Source organism: Aquarana catesbeiana, linkage group LG13 (genome assembly GCF_042186555.1).
Source record: "Aquarana catesbeiana isolate 2022-GZ linkage group LG13, ASM4218655v1, whole genome shotgun sequence".
NCBI classification, from domain to species: domain Eukaryota; kingdom Metazoa; phylum Chordata; class Amphibia; order Anura; family Ranidae; genus Aquarana; species Aquarana catesbeiana.
Window position 1 is genome coordinate 96,961,345 of NC_133336.1, and position 20,603 is coordinate 96,981,947.

General features: G+C 40.3%; 1 protein-coding gene across 3 annotated transcripts in view; it reads right to left on the bottom strand.

Annotated features, from left to right (window-relative positions):
- Positions 1 to 612: 612 nt before the first annotated feature.
- ACTN1 (actinin alpha 1) overlaps positions 613 to 20,603 on the bottom strand; it is a 191,502-nt gene continuing 171,511 nt past the window's right edge. The window contains exons 19-22 of one of the 3 annotated variants that reach the window (XM_073610810.1): positions 16,261 to 16,341; positions 15,822 to 15,887; positions 6,424 to 6,582; positions 613 to 1,544 (exon numbers count right to left, since the gene is read on the bottom strand). In XM_073610810.1, coding sequence (XP_073466911.1) covers positions 1,386 to 1,544; positions 6,424 to 6,582; positions 15,822 to 15,887; positions 16,261 to 16,341 — 465 coding nt within the window. In that variant the 3' untranslated portion in view covers positions 613 to 1,385. The remainder of the gene's footprint in view (positions 1,545 to 6,423; positions 6,583 to 15,821; positions 15,888 to 16,260; positions 16,342 to 20,603) is intronic. The other 2 variants (XM_073610812.1, XM_073610811.1) reach the window with 2 other exon arrangements.

Sequence of the window (20,603 nt, forward strand, 5' to 3'; positions counted from 1 at the left end):
GACCTGTTGGGGCACCTTGAGGACTGGAGTTAAACATTGGTTTAGGGTATTTACTGTATGGTGGGGCTCACTATTAATATATTACATGGCCAAACGTTTGTGGACACCTGACCATCACACCTATATAAGCCTTGTGGATATCCAATTCCAAAACCATGGGCATTAATATAGAGAGTTACCCTTCAACTTTCATTGGCTATAAAAACCTACACTATTCTGGGAAGGCTTTATTATATACCGGAGTGTCTGTGGAAATATGCATCCATTCAGCCAAAACAGATACTAATGTTGAATGAAAAGATCAGGCTTGCTATCGAGTGTTCCAGTTCATCCCAAAGGTGTTCAGTAGGACTGTGGTCAAAGCTCTGTGCAGGTCACTTGGGTTCTGCTACACCAAACTTGTCAAACCATATCTTTTTTGGAGCTGTCTGCGCACCTTAACTCAATTGTTTGGAGGGTTGTCCATATACTTTAGCCATATAAAGCTTATACAGTGCCCCATTTATAGCCTGTGGTTTCTCTTGACCTATCCCACGTCAGACTCCTCTGGGTAGCCTCAGACACAAATCTTTTGTTGACATAAATAAAAGAATTCCATGTACACACAACATATTGTTTAAACAGTATTATGAAATGTCATTTATTGGAAAGTAACCAATAACACAAAAAGATTAAAATTTAAACAGGAACTTCTTTAATAAGGTCTGTGACAAGCAGATATTGAGAACAAATGATCGAAGCTTCATATCTCAAAACAAACCATAGTAACAACATTAAAAAGAAGTTGTTGAGCTGGTAAGAGAATGCTGCATTATATATCTTACATTAAATATTGAAAACATAGGGAATGTTTCTGCTTAAAAAAATATGGATACTTTTCAATAGGTTCCTTCTGCACCTTGAAATGGTTTACATTGCCGCAGTTTGAAAGAGATTGTATTTGGAGGATGAAAAAGAATGAATCATGCCTATTCATAACTAGTTAACAGTCAGTGCTCCCTCAAGTGGTAGCAAAAAAGAAGACAGGTAAGGAGCTCAACATTACTATTGATGTCCAACAAACCACAAAAAAGGTTATTTTCACTTTTGGCAGAAAAATACATTTCACCTTTTATTCCTCTCATAATAAAATATGCTTTTTTTTAAAGGTCTTTAGTAAAAATTTTATTTGTAAACTGTTACTGTAAGGACAAAAACAGATATTAACATGCCCTGCAATGCCAGAAAGACAAAAAGCTCTGAGCACTGCAGGAGCAAAATCGTGATTTTTTGTTTTTTATTTTGTGAGCTATGGAGACACAAAAGGCGTGAAAGCTGAAACACCATTGCATACAGGAGCGGTGGACAATCAGCGCTGCAGTGACATCGAGGTGAGCAATGGTGGGTTAAAGGTCACTTTCACCGTACAGCGCCGTTGAAAAAGACATATAGTCCAGAGCCCCTGGGACTGCGTCATGCCCAATGTACGGTGCCATCCTGGCAATGCAATACTCTGCTTGATCTGGAGGAAGTTCACGGCGAAGTTCATCTGCAGTGATGTAATTCTGCAAAAGAAAAAAAAAAGTACATCATACAAAGTTAGCTATTTTTGGTTACAGAGCCATTATGCCCCACTCCTGTACCTGTACGAGCGTGATGAGGTCATGAGAATGTTATCTCAAGAAAAACATGGTAGGAGACAGAAGGCATCATATGTACCCAAAGGGCTTGTTTAAAAGGCAGCAGTAAAAAATACCACATTTTTGTATATCTATAAGGCATAGCCATGAGCTTTTCAAATATGCGCTGCATTCCACTAGCTTTGCAATTCTAAAGTCAGTGGAGCACAATGACAATTAAAGGCCAGTCACAAAGTTTTTTCTGCTGTCATAAGCAGAGAAAATCTGTGTGGAGCTCCGCCAGCATTTCATGACACAATACATGTAGCCCTGCAATGTATAAATAGAGAGCCGATAGCAATATCTAATCTCAGTTATAAATAAGCTCCTAGGATCCACGGACTTAAAGTGGTTGTAAAGGCTGAAGGTTTTTTTACCTTCATGAATGTGTGCAGCTCCCCCCTCAGCCCCTCTAATACTTACTCAGGTCTGATCTCGTTCCAGCGATGTGCGCGAGATCCGAGGCTCTCCTGGGTCTCTCCCTCCTGATTGACTGAGATGCAGGAGCCATTGGGACTCAAAAAAGTGGAGGGGCCCAGAGCACCAGCGGGGGGACCCAAGAATAGTTGGATCGAGCTGTTCTGTGCAAAACCACTGCACAGAGCAAGTAAGATAGGTTTGTTTTTTTTGTTGTTGTTTTTTTAATAAAACATTTTAATTTACAATCACTTTAAATTCAAATCAACCAATACAATTCAACCCTGGAAGTCGCAGGGAAATGCCAACAGTTCCATGTAGTGACATTCTGGGTAATTAAAAGGATATTAAAAGGCAGATTAAAGGCACAGAGCAGACCGGATCCTCTTCTTGGGATTCCCCCTCTGGCGCTCCTGGCCCCTCCCTCCTACCGAGTGCCCCCCATAGCAAGCAGCTCGCTCCCAAGCCACTACTCCGTATGGTCATTCACACACAGTGCGACTCAGCCCTGCCCCTGCTCTCTCTTCATTGAAGTCAATGGCTCCCACTACTGTCTCAGCCAATGAGGAGAAAGAGACCCAGGAGAGCCACTGCTCTCGTGCACATCACTGGATCGGGCTCAGGTACAGTGGCTTGCGAAAGTATTCGGCCCCCTTGAACTTTTCAAACTTTTGCCACATTTCAGGCTTCAAACATAAAGATATAAAATTTTAATTTTTTGTGAAGAATCACCAACAAGTGGGACACAATTGTGAAGTGGAACGAAATCTATTGGATATTTTAAACTTTTTTAGCAATTAAAAAACTGAAAAGTGGTGCGTGCAAAATTATTCGGCCCCTTTACTTTCTTTTTTTTTTTTTGGGAAAATGATCTTTATTGAAATTAGGCAGAAATTTATACAGCACATTTGAGGTCTATGTATAGAAACATAAAATATAGTCACATGTGGTACGTTTACATACATTAGCGCCTTGCAAGGCTGGCATTGCATAACAAAGGTATACCAATTGTTTGTGAGGTTCTGACAGACTGAATTGGGTTACTTATTATATGGTTGTACAGTATGTTTTAGTTGCTAGGTATTGATAAACTTGTTTACACGCATTACTATACACATGTCTCACCGTCTCCCAGCCATCCGTCCCAAATCCTTGAGTATTTGTGGCTGTTTCCCCTGTGTTTGTAAATCAGCTGCTTGTATGAGAGGGAATTGTTAACATCTCTCTTCCAGCTTGTTATGGTGGGGGTTACGTTCTGCATCCAAGTCTTAGCAATTACTTTTCTGGCCAAAAATAGGACTTCAGATATAAATATGGCTTGGTATTTATCAATGTCCACGTCTGGAAGAAGACCCAGTATACAAAGTTTTGGATCTAATACTACAGGGGAACCCATTTGGTCGTGCAAGAACTTTATCACTTGACTCCAGTATGTTTGAAGGGTAGTGCATTCCCAGATTAAGTGAAAAAAGCTACCCATCTCTGCCTGACAGTGAGGACATAATATAATACGTGTAGGTTGAAACTTCCTTATTATGTTAGGTGTCAGGTACGCTTGATGAATGATGTATATCTGTGTTAACCTATCAGACAGTTTTGGAGATGCCACCCTCACATTATCTAGAATTTCCTCCCAATCTGAGTCACTTACGGCCCCTACATCTCTTTCCCATCTTGTTTTGGCTTTTTGTATCACTTCTCTGATTCTGGGTAACCTTATGGAGTAATAGAGATTAGATATCAATTTTTGCGATTCGGCTCCCATTATTATGTCCAAGATTTTGGGGGTATTCCAGGGTGCAACTTTCGTTCCTGAATTGTGAACGCAAGGCATGTCTGAGTTGTATGAATTTGAACATTAATTGTTGCGGAATAGAGTATTCTTCCTGAAGAGTTTGAAATGCTTTAGGCCTAGCGTTCACAATTACCTGATGCAGATATATGATTCCATATCTGGCCCATATAGTAGGGTCTGGTATTTTTTTAAGTTCCGCTAGCTGGTTGTTAGCCCATAAAAGGAGTGTGTGCGTGAATGTACCCTATTTTAAGTTTTTTCTGGGCCAATCCCCATATTTGTTGGTGATGATTGAGTATGGCCCCTTTACTTTCAGTGCAGCAAACTCACTCCAGAAGTTCAGCGAGGATCTCTGAATGATCCAATGTTGTCCTAAATGACTGATGGTGATAAATAGAATCCACCTGTGTGTAAGTCTCTGTATAAATGCACCTGCTCTGTGATAGTCTCAGGGTTCTGTTGAAAGCGCAGAGAGCATCATGAAGACCAAGGAACACACCAGGCAGGTCCGTAATACTGTTGTGGAGAAGTTTAAAGCCGGATTTGGATACAAAAAGATTTCCCAAGCTTTAAACATCCCAAGGAGCACTGTGCAAGCGATCATTTTGAAATGGAAGGAGTATCAGACCACTGCAAATCTACCAAGACCTGGCTGTCCCTCTAAACTTTCAGCTCAGACAAGGAGAAGACTGATCAGAGATGCAGCCAAGAGGCCCATGATCACTCTGGATGAACTGCAGAGAACTACAGCTGAGGTGGGAGAGTCTGTCCATAGGACAACAATCAGTCGTACACTGCACAAATCTGGCCTTTATGGAAGAGTGGCAAGAAGAAAGCCATTTCTCAAAGATATCCATAAAAAGTCTCGTCTAAAGTTTGCCACAAACCACCTGGGGAACACACCAAACATGTGGAAGAAGGTGCTCTGGTCCGATGAAACCAAAATCGAACTTTTTGGCCACAATGTAAAACGATATGTTTGGCGTAAAAGCAACACAGCTCATCACTCAACACACCATCCCCACTGTCAAACATGGTGGTGGCAGCATCATAATTTGGGCCTGCTTTTCTTCAGCAGGGACAGGGAAGATGGTTAAAATTGAGGGGAAGATGGATGCAGCCAAATACAGGACCATTCTGGATGAAAACCTGTTGGAGTCTGCAAAAGACCTGAAACTGGGACGGAGATTTATCTTCCAACAAGACAATGATCCCAAACATACAGCAAAATCTACAAAGGAATGGTTCACAAATAAACGTATCCAGGTGTAAGAATGGCCAAGTCAAAGTCCAGACCTGAATCCAATCGAGAATCTGTGGAAAGAGCTGAAAACTGCTGTTCACAAACGCTCTCCATCCAACCTCACTGAGCTCGAGCTGTTTTGCAAGGAAGAATGGGCAAGAATTTCAGTCTCTCGATGTGCAAAACTGATAGAGACATACCCCACGCGACTTGCAGCTGTAATCGCAGCAAAAGGTGGCTCTACAAAGTATTAACGCAAGGGGGGAGAATAATTTTGCACGCCCCACTTTTCATTTTTTTATTAGTTAAAAAAGTTTCAAAAATCCTAAAGATTTCGTTCCACTTCACAATTGTGTCCCACTTGTTGGTGATTCTTCACAAAAAATAAAAATTTTATATCTTTATGGTTGAAGCCTGAAATGTGGCAAAAGGTTGAAAAGTTCAAGGGGGCCGAATACTTTCACAAGCCACTGTAAGTATAAAAGGAGAGCGGGGCAGTTGTAAAAGGAAAAAAAAAACAGTACAGTAGGAGTTCTAACACTAAAGAGAGACACAAACTGATACAATGTAATCTATGCAGATATAAAACCCTTTAACATACACCAAACACACTTCTTATTCTTTAGATCTATACTTTTTGGCTGCAAGCAAAAAGGGCAGACAATACTTTAAAGTGTTTGTTAAGGTCAAACATGGTACATAACACTAAGCTCCCCAGTGGATGTCATTTTTAAAAATATGCGGTATAATAACTTACTTCAGAACGCTGTTCGGCACTCAGCTGACTGACCGCCGGTCTCATATCCCAATCTGATAGCTGCAGAGGGAGGTGCTGGGAAACCCCTGCTAACGTCAGCCGAGATGAGGAGAGGACACCAGCGGGCAGTCACGTGAGCGCCGAATGACGCTCGTAAGGTATTATACCGCATATTTTTAAAAATTACATCTACTGGGGAGCTTAATATTATATAATAGACAGAACTATAGAAGAAAAACACTTTTTTTTGAGGAGGGGAGGATTGGGGAGCTGACAAGCAGGAAGGGGAGGGGGAGGACGACAGAGGAGACATAGATGTGGCTGACAGAAGCACGTACAATGTCAGCAGCCCTGATTATCATAGTCAGCGTACAGAGGGGAGGGCAGAAACTGGCAGGATCAGCCAGGTGTTTCAGGTGATACAGGGGGCCAAATTACACAGCACAAGCACTGTGCTGTACAACATGCTTTAAAGAAACAGGATCAATTTATTTATTTTTTGGGGTTAACAAACACTATGTATTTGATGCCATAAAAATGACCATACACATACCTTATCACCAGCCAGGACCTTAAAAGAAGACATAACTTGGTCTGCGGTGTCTGTGTCTGCAGTTTCCCGAGACATGAAGTCGATGAAGGCTTGAAATGTTACCACTCCTAGTCGGTTAGGATCCACAATACTCATAATGCGGGCAAATTCTGCTTCACCCTACAAAGGAAACATATTAGAATATTGGTATTCTAATGTGACAATGCCTCTCCCTGCAGATTATGGAAATACACCCTGTGCTGCTTCTATGACAGCTTTTGGACCACCTGACAGCTACCCATTACTTCATTTGTTGGCAACTAGAATACATTAGAAATACTGTGCAAATGAGAACTTGTTGCTCAGCCTAGGATTCCTTATAAACTCAACATCTTATCCAATATATATATATTTTTTTACCCTTTAACAAATATCTCCTAGCTAACCCTGCCAAATGCAACAGCAAGGTTCCTAATTTTTACAGTAATCTGGCTAGTGTTCAATGGTGCTCATGATCACATGATCACACAGGAACTTTCAACAGTTCATGTAATCCCTTAGTATTCAGCTTCTTTATCTTTTAATCATTGCCTATTCTCCTTTTTATTTAGGTACATCACCACTGCGCCAGGTTTCCTGTTTTATGGCGGCTCCTTCTCTTGCAGCATCCTATGGAACCACCCTGATGGACTACTAGCGACTAGTGATGGACTACTGACTGCACTATCCATTGTCAACTGATTCCTGTAAAGACAAGAACTTCAGGGTGGCAGAGAGCAGCATCCAGCAGCACTGAAAGGTTGTAAACTGCAAGTGCTAGGGAAAGTTTATTTTACTGTGTTCAATGTGTTAAGCTAAACATATTGGGATCTTAATGCTACTTTAGCCTGTCAGTCACTCTTGGACAACTCTCTTTGCACAGTGAATTTTCACTTCGATTAGCGAATGAGGCAAAGCTTTGGTGACTTCAATCATTCAATTGTGTTAAGCAAAAATCCTGTTTTGCTTTTTTTAAACTGCCTGCTGTCTGGGTAAATTTTTAATTTTTCACATACATGTTAAAATCATTTTTTTTTTGCTAGAAAATTACTTAGAAGCCTAAACATTACATATTTTATAAAAACAGTATTTTTTTTAATACTTTTTGTATTTTTTTTTTTTCATTTTAACTTTATTGCTATTACAAAAGGGGCCAAACATGCCTCCTTGTGATAGCTTTGGGCAGCGACAGGTGCTCTTTAGACCCCTTTCACATTGGTGTGTTTTTCATGCGCTTTAGCGCTGGAAATAGCCTCTGCTAAGTGCCTGAAAACCGCCTCCCATTCATTCCATTGTAACTTTTCACATTCGGGCGGTGCGCTTGCGGGACGAAAAGTACTGCAAGCAGCATCTTTGGGGCAGGTTGGGAGCGCTGGATGTAATGAATGAATGGGGAGCACATTCAAAGCGCAATAAAAGCGTGGAAAAACAGGAGTATGTAACCCTTTTTTTGGGTTAAAAGCGCCCCGCTATCGGCTGAAAAGCGGTGCAAAACGCCGCTTGAACAACACTAACGCACAGCTAAAACAAGCCACGCTTTAGCGATAACAGGCGGCGCTTTCAGTGTGAAAGCAGCCTTATGAAGATATCAGGGGTCTGTTAGAGCCCTGATATCTTTCCTGCTCCTCAATGCATTTGATCATGTTTGATCAGATGCTCCCCTGGCTGTAATGGCCAGGGAAAGACAGCACCGAATACTTGACAAAATCCTTGTTGCTTCCAAGTTTATTTGTCACAGAGGAAATAGGGGAACAAGTGCTTCTCCATCACCAATGTGAGCAGCCGACCCAACTGCTTACGGTGGTACCAGGCTCGCTGGGGGGAACAGGAGAGCCCGGGAACAGCAGAGGACGGGGTGCAGGGCTCTGCAGCGCTGTAAAAGTGATTAACACCTGGATCACCTTTTACATGAAAGCTGATCACCAGCTCTAAAAAAACAAAGATATCAGGGTCATCGCTGCAGCTGTAGTCCTGTTATAACCACGTGCTATTCAGGGCTTTTATATGCATATGCTGGGCGACAAGTAGTTAATTTTCCTTGCGCATGACTGGGTATGCTTTGTAAAGTGATTCTTCACTGCGTTTCACCTCATTCAGTGATCAGCAAAAATTCATTTTGCAAAGTGAACATGGAAAATTGTCTAATTTAAATTGTGCTGAAATGTCTTTAAGATTTCTTCCACTGATCATTATTATTTTCATTTTATGTTGGCATATTTAAAATGTAATAGATTGTTGTGTGTCTAAATTATTGTCCCCTAAAAACCTAGATGATTTATTCTGTCAACAAATACCTGGAATTGTACATTTTTTCCACATCATTAGACCTGCATTGAAGTTTAAATAAAATACCACTAATGGCTTGTCTATCCTACTTTTGTAGATCAGTCCACCTAAAACATATATGGGCTAAATCATCCGCTAACTTTTTGTACCTCTAAACTGACAAGATCTCCCAACTTCATACAGCTTGGTATCAGAAACAGTCATTTTTGTGTTATATAACAAGCCAGCGGGTAAATTCAATTAAAATCATTTTCAAAACTGCACTATCCTCTGGTCCAAGAAACATATTAATTGTAATGTACAAAATTAGCCAAAATAAAGTAGCAAAAGCAAAATGTACTTTATTTTTTACTTTCTGATCTTTACATTTATTATACAAAAATTTTTTATCAGTATTGTGGCTCTTTACACTAGATTTGGACAATGAAATAATACTCCTTTAACCCATCAAAACTGATTACTTTAACAAAATCTTGAATTCAAATGGAAAAAACAGTAATACGTTGTTTTAAATTGAAGAACTGATGAAATAAATCAATATAGTAAATTAAAGCCCAACTCCAGCCAAAATGTTTTTAGTTTTTGTGGGAGTGGGTAACAGTGAGAACCTTATTGCTGTCTGTGTCATCATTGGGGCGATTTCTCTTCACTTCCTGTCCCAGTGACCCCAGGACAAAAATTAAAGGGATGAGTTATAGACTAAACAAAAAGAACAGTACTGGTCAAATATCACAATTAATAATCCGGCTGGATGATCCTACTCTTTGCTGGTGCCGGTGGCTACTAATGCTGGATAGTCAAGCTCCATCCAGACTACAACGCGGCAAATATACAATAAATAAGAAATGGCTTCAGCTCGGCTCTCCATCCCTTGGGCTATTTCATGAGTGGAGAGCCGAGCTGAAGCCATTTCTCATTTATTAATGTGTATCTTATTGGAGCAGCTAGAGAAATATATACAAAGCATATAATAATAATAATACTAATAATAGGGAAGAAAAAATGTGTTTTCAAGATTGGTGAAAATAAAAAAAAAAGTCCAGTGTAGGAAAATGTGAATATCATTAGCAATAGTGTACAGTCCTTCTTCAATAAAGTTGTGCATGCTTGACAGACAAATCCCAGGGTCAGTGTTCATACATTTGTGCTGAATCCCACGCAAACTCCGCCACCATGTGCAATGGCCACTCACCTCAATTCCAAAGGTAATGCGCATCAAACTTCATATGCTATCATCCGTCATTGATCATCGCACATGTAACAAGGAAAAGAACTCATGGTGTATTATAAAACAGTCGTTTATTTAAAAATAAAACAAAGGTAGACTTACATTTAAAATCGCAGATGACATCAGCGAGACGCTGGAAAAAGGAGAACTTCGGTTTCGGCCGTAAACGGAAGTTACGTCACCCAGCTCCTCCCAACACGCTGCATCACTATCACATGACTTTGTCAAGGGACTTTATCCCTTGATAAAGTCACTTGATAGTGATGCAACGCGTCAGCAGGAGGTGGGTGACGTCACTTCTGGTACGGCCAAAACCAAAGTTCTCCTTTTCCAGCATCTCACTGATGTGTGACCCCATATCTGTGTGGCTACCCGCACATCTGCGATTTTAAATGTAAGTCTACCTTTGTTTTATTTTTAAATAAACTACTGTTAGGGCTCTTGTGCCCAATTATTTGCTCTGACATCACTCAGTATAGCTTGGTTTCTGAATCTCCTAAGCATTGGAGCCAGAGCCTACCGGTTCATAATTTCTGCTACACTCCTTGGATGCACCTATGTATGTATATATGTATCTGGTTCAAATTATTGTTTGTATCTTTTCAAACTTGAGATTTGTATAAATTAATATACACATTTGTATCTACTTATTAGAGAAAAATGTCCAAGCATGTTCCTGAGGAAGCCGCATGGCAAAAAATGTTGAACTTGTGTGTGGAAAACTTAACAGACATGTGGATACACTACATAGAATAAGTGACGTCTGTTCCTTTCTATGTGACTATTCTCTTTGTCCTTTTTTCATGTTGTTGTAATAAAATAATTTATTTTTTCATACTTTATTGTTACATACTAATTTTATTAAAATAAGCACCCACAAAGTCCCATACCGCCAATTTGTTTTTTCTCTTGTTCTTTCTATAAAAAGGATAATGGTGCCAAAATAATATATCAGTGTTTTGATCACTCTAATCCATCATTTTAAATAAACTACTGTTTTATAGTACACCAAGAGGCGTTCTCTTCCTTGTTGCATGTGCGATGACCAATGACGGATGATAGCATATGAAGTTTGCTTCAGCAGTTTGACTCGCATTACCTTTGGAATTGAGGTGAGCGGCCATTGCACATGGTGGTGGAGTTTGCTCTTTTTTTGGAGATTCAGCACAAATGTATGGATGCTGACACTGGGAGTTGTCTGTCAAGCATTCAGAACTTTATACCGTTGTTATTGATATTCACATTTTCCTACACTGGACTTTATTTGATTTATTTTCACCAATCTCGAAAATACATTTTTTTTCCCATTGTGTATGCTTTGTATATATTGCTCTAATATAATTATTGGTGTTATTTGTGATTTAGCGCTGATCCAATAAGATACACATTGATCATTGTTGGTGTTAGTGACACTGGTAGCTTTATCTCACTATTCATTTTTTTTCCACATTTATTACTCTGATTTTTGATCTATTTGTTGATTTAATTTGTAATCCACACACTGAGTAGTGCATAAGTATATTTATTTTTTAATTTCTCATTTACTGTATACTTGCAGTGTACTGAGCTTTTTTGAGTACAGGTGGCACCATTTTTTTGTAGTAAAGGGTGCAGTTGTCACTGCAGCAGAAAGGGAGGGGAAATCTCTCCAACAAGAACACAAACAGCAATAAAAACCCGACAAAGGTTTTAACTCGAAGATGTGCATTTAGTCCATGAGAGTGTGATGCACTCTTTCCATTAGTCTAATGGATTTCATGTGAAGAAGCACCTGTGAACAAGGAACAGAAAGGCATCGCCAATTTAAGGCAATTGCCCATTGGATGGCACTAAAGATGTGTATGTGCCAACTTTTGAGGGGGGGGGGGGGAGACATCAGTGAGCTCGGCAAAAAAGATGCACACATCTGATAGGTCAAGGTCACAGGTACCCCTGTTATTTGGAGCAAAAGTGAGGAGGTTCACTGCCATGAGGGTTTCAGAACCGTACAGCTCCAGACCATATGTAGGAGAGTGCCCCTGTCCCGACATCCCCTAAAACATGTGTTGGGAAACAGTGGGTAGATTCTGTGCAGCCTGTAGGGGGTGTAATACCAACGGGTATGTAATTGAACTATGGTCTCTTTAATAGCGATAGAGCGTGTTCATTTATGCATATTTGAGACCATGTCATACCAGTCCTCTACTGGGATCTCCTGATCCACCCTCGCCTCCCATCCCAACATAGCTATAGATTTGGCTGTAGTATCATGATCATTGAGGTATTTATATAGGATCCCCCTATCTCTGGATGCCTCACCGCAGAGGTTCTCGCATGGTGATTTGACTGAATTGGCTTTCTGGGTAACCATACTAGTGAAAAAATGTAGTATTTGTAAGTATTTGTAGAATTCAGAGCGGTGAAGGGCATAATTGTGTTGTAGTAGCTCAAATGTGCAGAAGGAGGAACCCTGTAGCAGAAAGTCTAGAGTTACTAGGCCTTGTGAGGTCCAACTGGCAAACTCTTGGTCTGTATTGAAGGCTGGGGGGAATTGAATATCACCTAAGAAAGAGGCAAGGCATGGAGGGTTGGAGAGCAATTTGAATTTCACCTTATAGAGAAACCAGAGATAAAGGGATTGACCCACAATACCATTTAGCTGTGCAACATCTTTAGGAGAAACAAAGCTTGACCAGAGAAGACCTGGGAGGTAGAACGGGACCACGGAGATACTTTTAAACTGCAACCATTGGACAGAGGATAGGGGGTATGCCATTGTGCCAATTGGATTAGGCGTAAGGCCAAGTAATATTTCCACAGGTCTGGGCAGCCTAGTACGCCTCTAGACTGCGCTCTATGCATCAACAGGCGGCTCATGCAAGGCTTCTTATTTTGCCAGACAAATTTAAGCAGTTCGGATTGCACTGCCATTATCGTGGAATGGGGGACATAAATCGGTAAAGATCTGAAGTAAAATAATAGTTTAGAGAGGAATGACATTTTTATTGCCTGAATTCGACCTAAGAACGATATATGGTATGATGACCATTGAGTGAGTAATTGTTTTATATTAGAGAAGGATTGTGGGTAATTATGCATGTATATCAGTTTGAGGAATGGGGCTAGTCGGATCCCCAAATATGGTAGGGTGCCTGAGCTCCAAGTGAATTCACATTTAGTTTTGAGAGTATTCAGCAAGGGCTGAGGGAGGTTGATGGGTAAAGCTATACATTTCGATTGATTCACTCGTCCCGTAAGGTGGTGAAAGGTGTCTAAGGTATTGAGAAGGTTGGGGAGGGAAATTAGGGGGTCTGTAATAAAGAGGAGGACATCGTCTGCGTAGAAGCTCATTTTAAATTGACCATTTTTAACGTATCCTTTAATATTTGGGTTGGAGGAAATGGAGCAGACTAACGGTTCAATCGCCAAAGCGAATAGAAGGGGGGAGAGGGGACACCCATGACTAGCACCTCGACCCAGAGGAAAGTATTCAGAGTTGCACCCTGGGAGTTTAATGCGGATCCGGTGGTGATGATATAATGCCTTAAACCCGTTTATGAATGCCCCATTAATGCCAATTTTGGATAAGATAGAGTCTAAATAGGGCCAGAGAACACTGTTGAAGGCTTTATTTGTATCTAAGCTAAGCAGTAGGACTTTACTGGAGTGAGCGTCAGCGTCCTGTATGACGTTAGCTGCTAAGCATATATTATCCGTAATTTGCCTAGTTGGAATAAAGCCCGTCTGACATGGGGAGATCAGAGAGGTGATAACCAATGCCAGACGGTCTGCTAAAATACGGTCAAAAATCTTTAAGTCATTGTTAATGACAGAGATAGGGTGAAAGTTCTGGGAAAGGGTGTGATCCTTGCCTGGCTTTGGGATCAAGGACATATTGGCCAACAACATGTCATCTGGAAATGATCCCCCTCTCAGTATAAAGGTTATATAGTTTGGCCATCTTAGGGACTAGTATTCCAGCAAATTTTTTATAATATGGTGCTGTGTAACCATCCAGACCTGGGGTTTTGGAGGATTTTAAAGAGATGATAGAGGCTATTTCTTCCTCCTTGCAAGGGGCGTTGAGAAGCTGTAACTGCTTCTCAGTGAGCTTGGGTAGCGGGAGAGAATCTAGCCAGGTCTGAGAGGAGGGGCAGTTTGGGGATGAAGGGTCTGATAGAAGTGTTTGGTAGTAGGAGGAGAATATCATTAGGATATCGTTGGGGTGGGTTGTGAGGTTCCCATTATTTCATAATTTGTAAGAATGTTTTAGTTGTGTAGATTGTTTCAACTTTCTTGCAAACAAAGCCGAGGCCGAATTTCTATGCAAGAGAAAGCGGGCCTTGGATCAGCAAAGAGATTTTTCAGTTTGCTCTGAGAGCAAAGTGTCCAGGGCGCTTCTCTTGCTATTGACTTGATTCAGCAATTCCTAGGAAGGGGACTGGCCATGACTGTGGTAAAGTTGTTCAAGGTCATAAGTAAGTGTGGAAATATCTAAGTTTTTGGCGTTTCCTGGACAATTTCTATGAGATGACCCCTTAACACAGCCTTATGGGCTGCCCATAGAGTTATGGGGGAGATCCCCTCAATGTTGTGGCAAAAGTAGTCAGTTAGGCGATCAGATAATTGACCAACTATGCTAGGATCAGTGAGTAAGGAGTCATTAAGGCGCCGGGCCCTAGTGGCATTGGAGAGTCCTATGCAGGAAAGGTTACAGGATACTATGTGGTGGTCAGACCAGGGGCATATGTATATGTCTGCTGAAGTGGAATTCGCTACTAGGATAGGGGAGCAAAAAATGTAGTCAAGTCGGGAGTAACTATCATGGGGGTGGGAATAAAATGTATATCCTCAAATACCCACATTGTGTGCCCTGATGTGTCCATCAGTTGAATGTCACCTATGGGAGTATTGGAGAGATTTAGTGATTTAGAGAAGATCTGTAAAAAAAGAGTGGACCAAAATCCCTCCTGAGATGAGTGCAAACCTGGTAACAAACTACAAGAAACGTCTTACCTCTGTGCTTGCCAACAAAGGTTTCTCCACCAAGTACGAAGTCATGTTTTGCTTGGGGATCAAATACTTATTTTACTCAATTCATAACATTTGTATCATGTGTTTTTGGTTGATATTCTGTCTCTACCATTTAAAATACACCTATAATAAAAATTATAGACCTTTTGTTTCTTTGTAAGTGGGAAAACTTACAAAATCTGCAGGGTATCAAATAATTTTCCCCACGGTGTGTGTGTGTAATATTATATATATCACACACACTGTATATATTGTATATATCAAAAAAGGTTCTCCAATCAGGTGTTCATTCCTTACTTCCCTAGCTCAGCTTTTTTTGAGTTAGGTGAAAGTTGTGTCTTGACAACTTCTTCCATGATGGAACTATCAGGGCTCCTTCCTTCACAATCCTATCACAGGATATTGAAGTGGTTGGTCAGTTTAGGAATGCATTGAGATAGCAGGAGGGGCTTCTATAGCTCACAGAGGCAACCTGTGAAGGCTGATAAGACTGCTTGAGATATTGCTGCAGAATGTCCAGGAAGTTAGAAGTTCACTGGATTTATGGCAGCATCAGCAGGTATTTTTTTTTTGCACTTATTCAACAGACATAACAAAAAACACTTTTGGTTGAACACTGAACAGACCAAAAAGGAGCAAACAAGGGAATTTTAATTTTTAAGAGTTTACATATATTTTAAAGGACAGGACTTACGACAGCCCGAACCAGTTTTGTGGGTCATCCCTCCTGGACACACAAGAAATCAGGAGCCTTTATAAAGGATTCTTTTGCCCAGAGAAAGTATGATTTTTGTGTTACAGAGTATTTGTGTTCTTACAACATCACACAATGCAAGCAGGCATTTTACATTACCATGTTGTAACCCATGGAGATAAGGCAGGCTCGGAAATCATCACTGTCCAGCATACCAATCTTCTTCTGCAGGAGGATCAGTGGTGGAGAGTAGAGAACAGAAACAGGCAGTAAAGAGAAGAGGACAGTAAGAAAAGTAAAGCAGCAGTAGGATGTATATAAAGATTGTGTTAGGAAAATTGTAAACACATAAGAAATATGTTAGAGGTATCACAGAAGCAGAGGTTTGGAAGGTATTTAAAAGAAGATGAATAACAGATTAAAGAAGAAAAGAACAGGGTAGACAAGAGAAGCAATCAACACCAAAGAAATAAGGAGAAAAAGAAATTATTCCTTCTCAGTATGATGTACAAAAACATTTGTTCGCAATGCCTGGGAAACCAAGAGTCACGTTAAAATGAAATACCCGGCTCAACTTATCAACTCTGATTTTCAGTACCTGAGGGTCGTTGCCAATATCGTAACCCAAGCTGATGAGGCAGGCCTTAAATTCCTCTGGGCCAAGTGTGCCGTTGTGATCCTTGTGACAGCAAGTGAGAGTTCAGGTGTCCGGGACATGCCATGCCAGGGGTGGGTGATAGGGTGAGAGCATAGAGGGTTGGTTTGTGAATAAAGGGTCATGCAGATGAAGCGGGAAAGGACATGCACAGGATGGAGGGAACAAAAAGAACATAGTTAGAATTAATATTTGTGACAAGGATGTATTTAACAGTGGATGATTTAGAGTTTGTGCACATAGAAGAACCTCACAACCCCATGTACAGCATTCACTTTTCATTAAACAGAGATATTCAACTACAACAGAATTGGTAATGTTCCCAGAATAACACACGGGCTCATGCTTGAGTGCCTTATATATGTACAAACGTGGACAAATTGTTGGTGCCCTTCCACAACCATGGAAGAACCCACAATTTTTCCTGAAATAGCTTGAATCTGCCCAAATCAAATGGCATCCATCACAAAAATCAGACTTTGCTTTTGATTTGTGATTTACTGCAATATTTTCAATAAAAAAAAAAAAAAAAAAACTGACAAAAATGATGGGACCCTTAACCTGATTTTTTTTGCATAACCATAAGGGTCTATCAGTGCAAACAAGCAATTTCTGTAGCTCTCAATGCACCTGCCAACAGGGCTCATATAAGGCCACCTCAGAATAGTCAGATGTTTTGTTCTTGGAAACTTTTAGCTGTGTGTAGATCATTATTCAGTTGGAGAACCCATGACATGCAACTGAAACAAAGCTTTCTGGGCAGTGGGCATTTTGTTTTGCTCCAGAATTCCTTGATAGTCTTGAAGTTTCAGTGCACCATGCACAGATTCAAGGCACCCTGTGCCAGACACAGTCAAGCTGCCCTCAAACATTCCCAAGCCTCCTCTATGTTTCAAAATAGGTATGGTGTTCATTCTTTTGTTTGTGACCTTTTTGAGATGTGACTAGCCAAAATCTCCAGTACGGTCTCCTCCAAAAAGAGCATTCTCCAAGAAGCATTGGGGTTTGTCAATATTTATTTCTGAAAATTCCGTTTTGGTCTTTTTTGTTTTTCTTTCAACAGTGTAGTTCTTCTGGGCCTTCTTCCTTTGAACTCACTGTCACTCAAAAAGGGACAGATTGTGTAATCGGACACTGATGTACCTTGACCCTGGCTCTTTGTCTACTACTGCACTACAATTCTATTAAAGGTGTAAATAGTTCTCTTGTGGCCACATGCAGGGAGGTTTGGCAACACTCTCCATGGATCTTAAAAATGTATTAATAAATATTTAAACAGTAGTTCCAGGAACAGAAAGTAGCACGGAGATAGCCTTGTTCAATACGGTGCACCCAATGATACCAAACAGCAGATTGACCACTTTCCTCTATTTAAATAGACTGACAGGCTGATTACAAGATCAAAGACATGTGTGATACCAATACCAATTAAAACTATCACTATGATACAATTTATTATATTATTATTATTATTATTTATTGTTTTCAAGGGGTACCAACAAATTTGGGCCATTTCAGAATATCTTTATATATTTGTACAATAAGCAATTTGCCTCTTTTCACACTTCCTTTGCTTTACCCTATGAAAATGCAGGTATAAATGAGACAATTGCTTTAAATTTCATCACGTGTCAGAAGGAATGAAGCATGTTCAAGAAGAATGTTTCTAAAAGCTGCAGGAGTACCAACAAAAGTTGGTACCCCTTGGCCATACACCGATCCATTTTTAGCTAGTGCAGCAGACTGGGAAAAAAAAAAAAAGAAGAAGAAGCTGTGCATGGCCAGCTTAAATGTCTGAAAATCAACTACCTGTGTTGCAACCAATCAGCTTCATTTTAACAATCAAGACTGATGTGAATTTATTGAAAAGAACACCCTGACTAGCTGCTGTGGGGCAATAGTCTCACACTATCAGGCATGAGGTTCACAGATAAGGATGAGAAACATAGACAAGAGCAATCCATCCTCAACCCCCTACCTCTATCCTCCCCAAACACTATGCAATATATCTATCCTTAATATAGGAAAGCATTTTTCATTTACAAACTGGCTAAAAATAAGAAAGAACACAAAAATGTCTTTCTTAAAATAATGGCAATCAATGCAGACAAAAAAATACCAGTACCAAACTATTCTCTTTGTAATCCTTTTTGGGTTATTTTGCAGCTTACACTGATGCAATTGATCTCAAGGGAAGAAAATGGTTCAGACTGTAAACAATTTAGTAGCGTTATTTGCATGCTTGCCTTTTTGAATAGACAAAAAGTAATGTTTTAAGTGGAGCCAAAATGTGCATATGTATGTACTTGTTTGTGCATGCGTGCATACATATATATGCACTAATTATTGTAATTGTTTTTTTGTCATTTTTGGTAGTGAGCAATTTTTTTTCTTCCATTTTAATTTTTTTTATTGTATACTTTTTATTGTATTTTTATGTGATCGTTCTGTTTTATTCTTTATATGTTGTATATCCTTAATTTTATAGGACTTCTTCTTGGATAATGGGATGTGGTCTGGAAGATAAAGACAGCCCAGTGTGAAGATTTGGAGATTGCGTTGATGGTGTAGTGAGAAGAGGTGGCGCCCCTCTCTGGCTGTGCGCCCTGGCTCCAGCCCATTTGCAACTGTTGACTGGTGGGGTGGATGTAGCTGAATACTGAATAAAAGAGGCATGAATTTCCGATCCAGTACTGTACTAAGGTATTACGATGTGTACCTATTATGGCAAGAATTCATACCATGACATTAATATTCAGTGGGGCTGAATCCTATGCAAGACATATTGGGTGTTATTTACGAAAGGCAAGTCCACTTTGCACTACAAGTGCAAATTGCACTTGAAATTGCACTGAAAGTGCACTTGGAAGTGCAGTCGCTGTAAATCTGAGGGGTAGATCTGAAATGAGGGGAAGCTCTGCTGATTTTATTATCCAATCAAGTTAAAATGCTGTTTTTTATTTTCCTTGCATGTCCCCCTCGGATCTACAGCGACTGCACTTCCAAGTGCACTTTGCACTTGTAGTGCAAAGTGGATTTGCCTTTCTTAAATAACCCCCATTGAGTCATTGTTATATGAATGAAGCAATTGTGGGCAATACCCATAGATAGAGCGTGGCAGATGCATGTAGTTGATTTAGTGGATTAAGTCCATTATGTTTATGTGTTTTTGTCTAGTGCATCATTATTATCGTTACTACCATTACCATGTGTTGGGCTCCTTTTTTGCCAGTCTATAGTCCTAAGCAAAGCCCCTCATTAGCATAGAGGGAGGGTCTTTGAGTTAACTTCCTTTCTGATTTAAGGTATTTAAAGGCAAGCATGCATGTAAGCAGGTCAGCTCTAGCAGACTTGCACCAACTACATCCCGCTGTAGGCGCTAAAGAGGTCTTCTTATCATATATCCAGTCTCTTAGGATGTGAACAGACTTTGAACCTAGGATATGATGATATGCATTATTCTTAGTGAGTATTCTAATAAACGTTTTACATTTTAAATGGTATCAGAAGGTGTTGCACTATGCCCATGCACACTTTCTTTGTAGTCTTTATTTTTGAAGATTTCCCCAGTCATAGGAGAGCTGCAAGACCATAAAAGACTCCTATGTGCCATGAAAGAGGAGTTCTGATCAGTTATAAAAGTCAACAGCTACAAATACTGTAGCTGCTGACTTTTAATACAGAAACATTTACCTGCGCAGGGATCCAGGACTGTCATCACCAGGGGACGGTTCTTCGCCAGTCTTCATGTCCCTGAAGCCAACATCTTGCTTGTGGAAAGCTGGCTGTGACTTCTTGGTGTTTCACAGCCGGCTTCCCACTGTGCATGCACAAGGTGTGCTGTGTTTTCTCAATGCTCCTGCAGTCTCCTGGAACATGCGATGTGTCCCAGGCGATTGCAGGCGGTGGGGTGGGGAGGTGAGCAGAGCGGAAGTGGGAATGGATGCCTGTGAGAAATTCACAATGATGAGAGAGGAGGGAGGAAGGAGAAGGATAATCGGAACTTCCCTTTTCAAGTGAAGTTACATTTTAAGAACTAAACAAATGACAGAAGAATATCTCTATTTGTCTCTTCAAAACTTGAGCGCTAACAGTGTGCTTATTTTCAGTGAGGACCTGCCTAAACCTTCCATTCAAATTATATCCAATTGAAAGGACCCTAATGCTACACGGCTGTTTGCACATTTTTATTATTAACAATATCTTATTAATAGTCAATTACTAATAGCACAAGATTTTAAAAGTGTATCTTAACTCAAAAACACTTATATTGCAGCTTACCAATC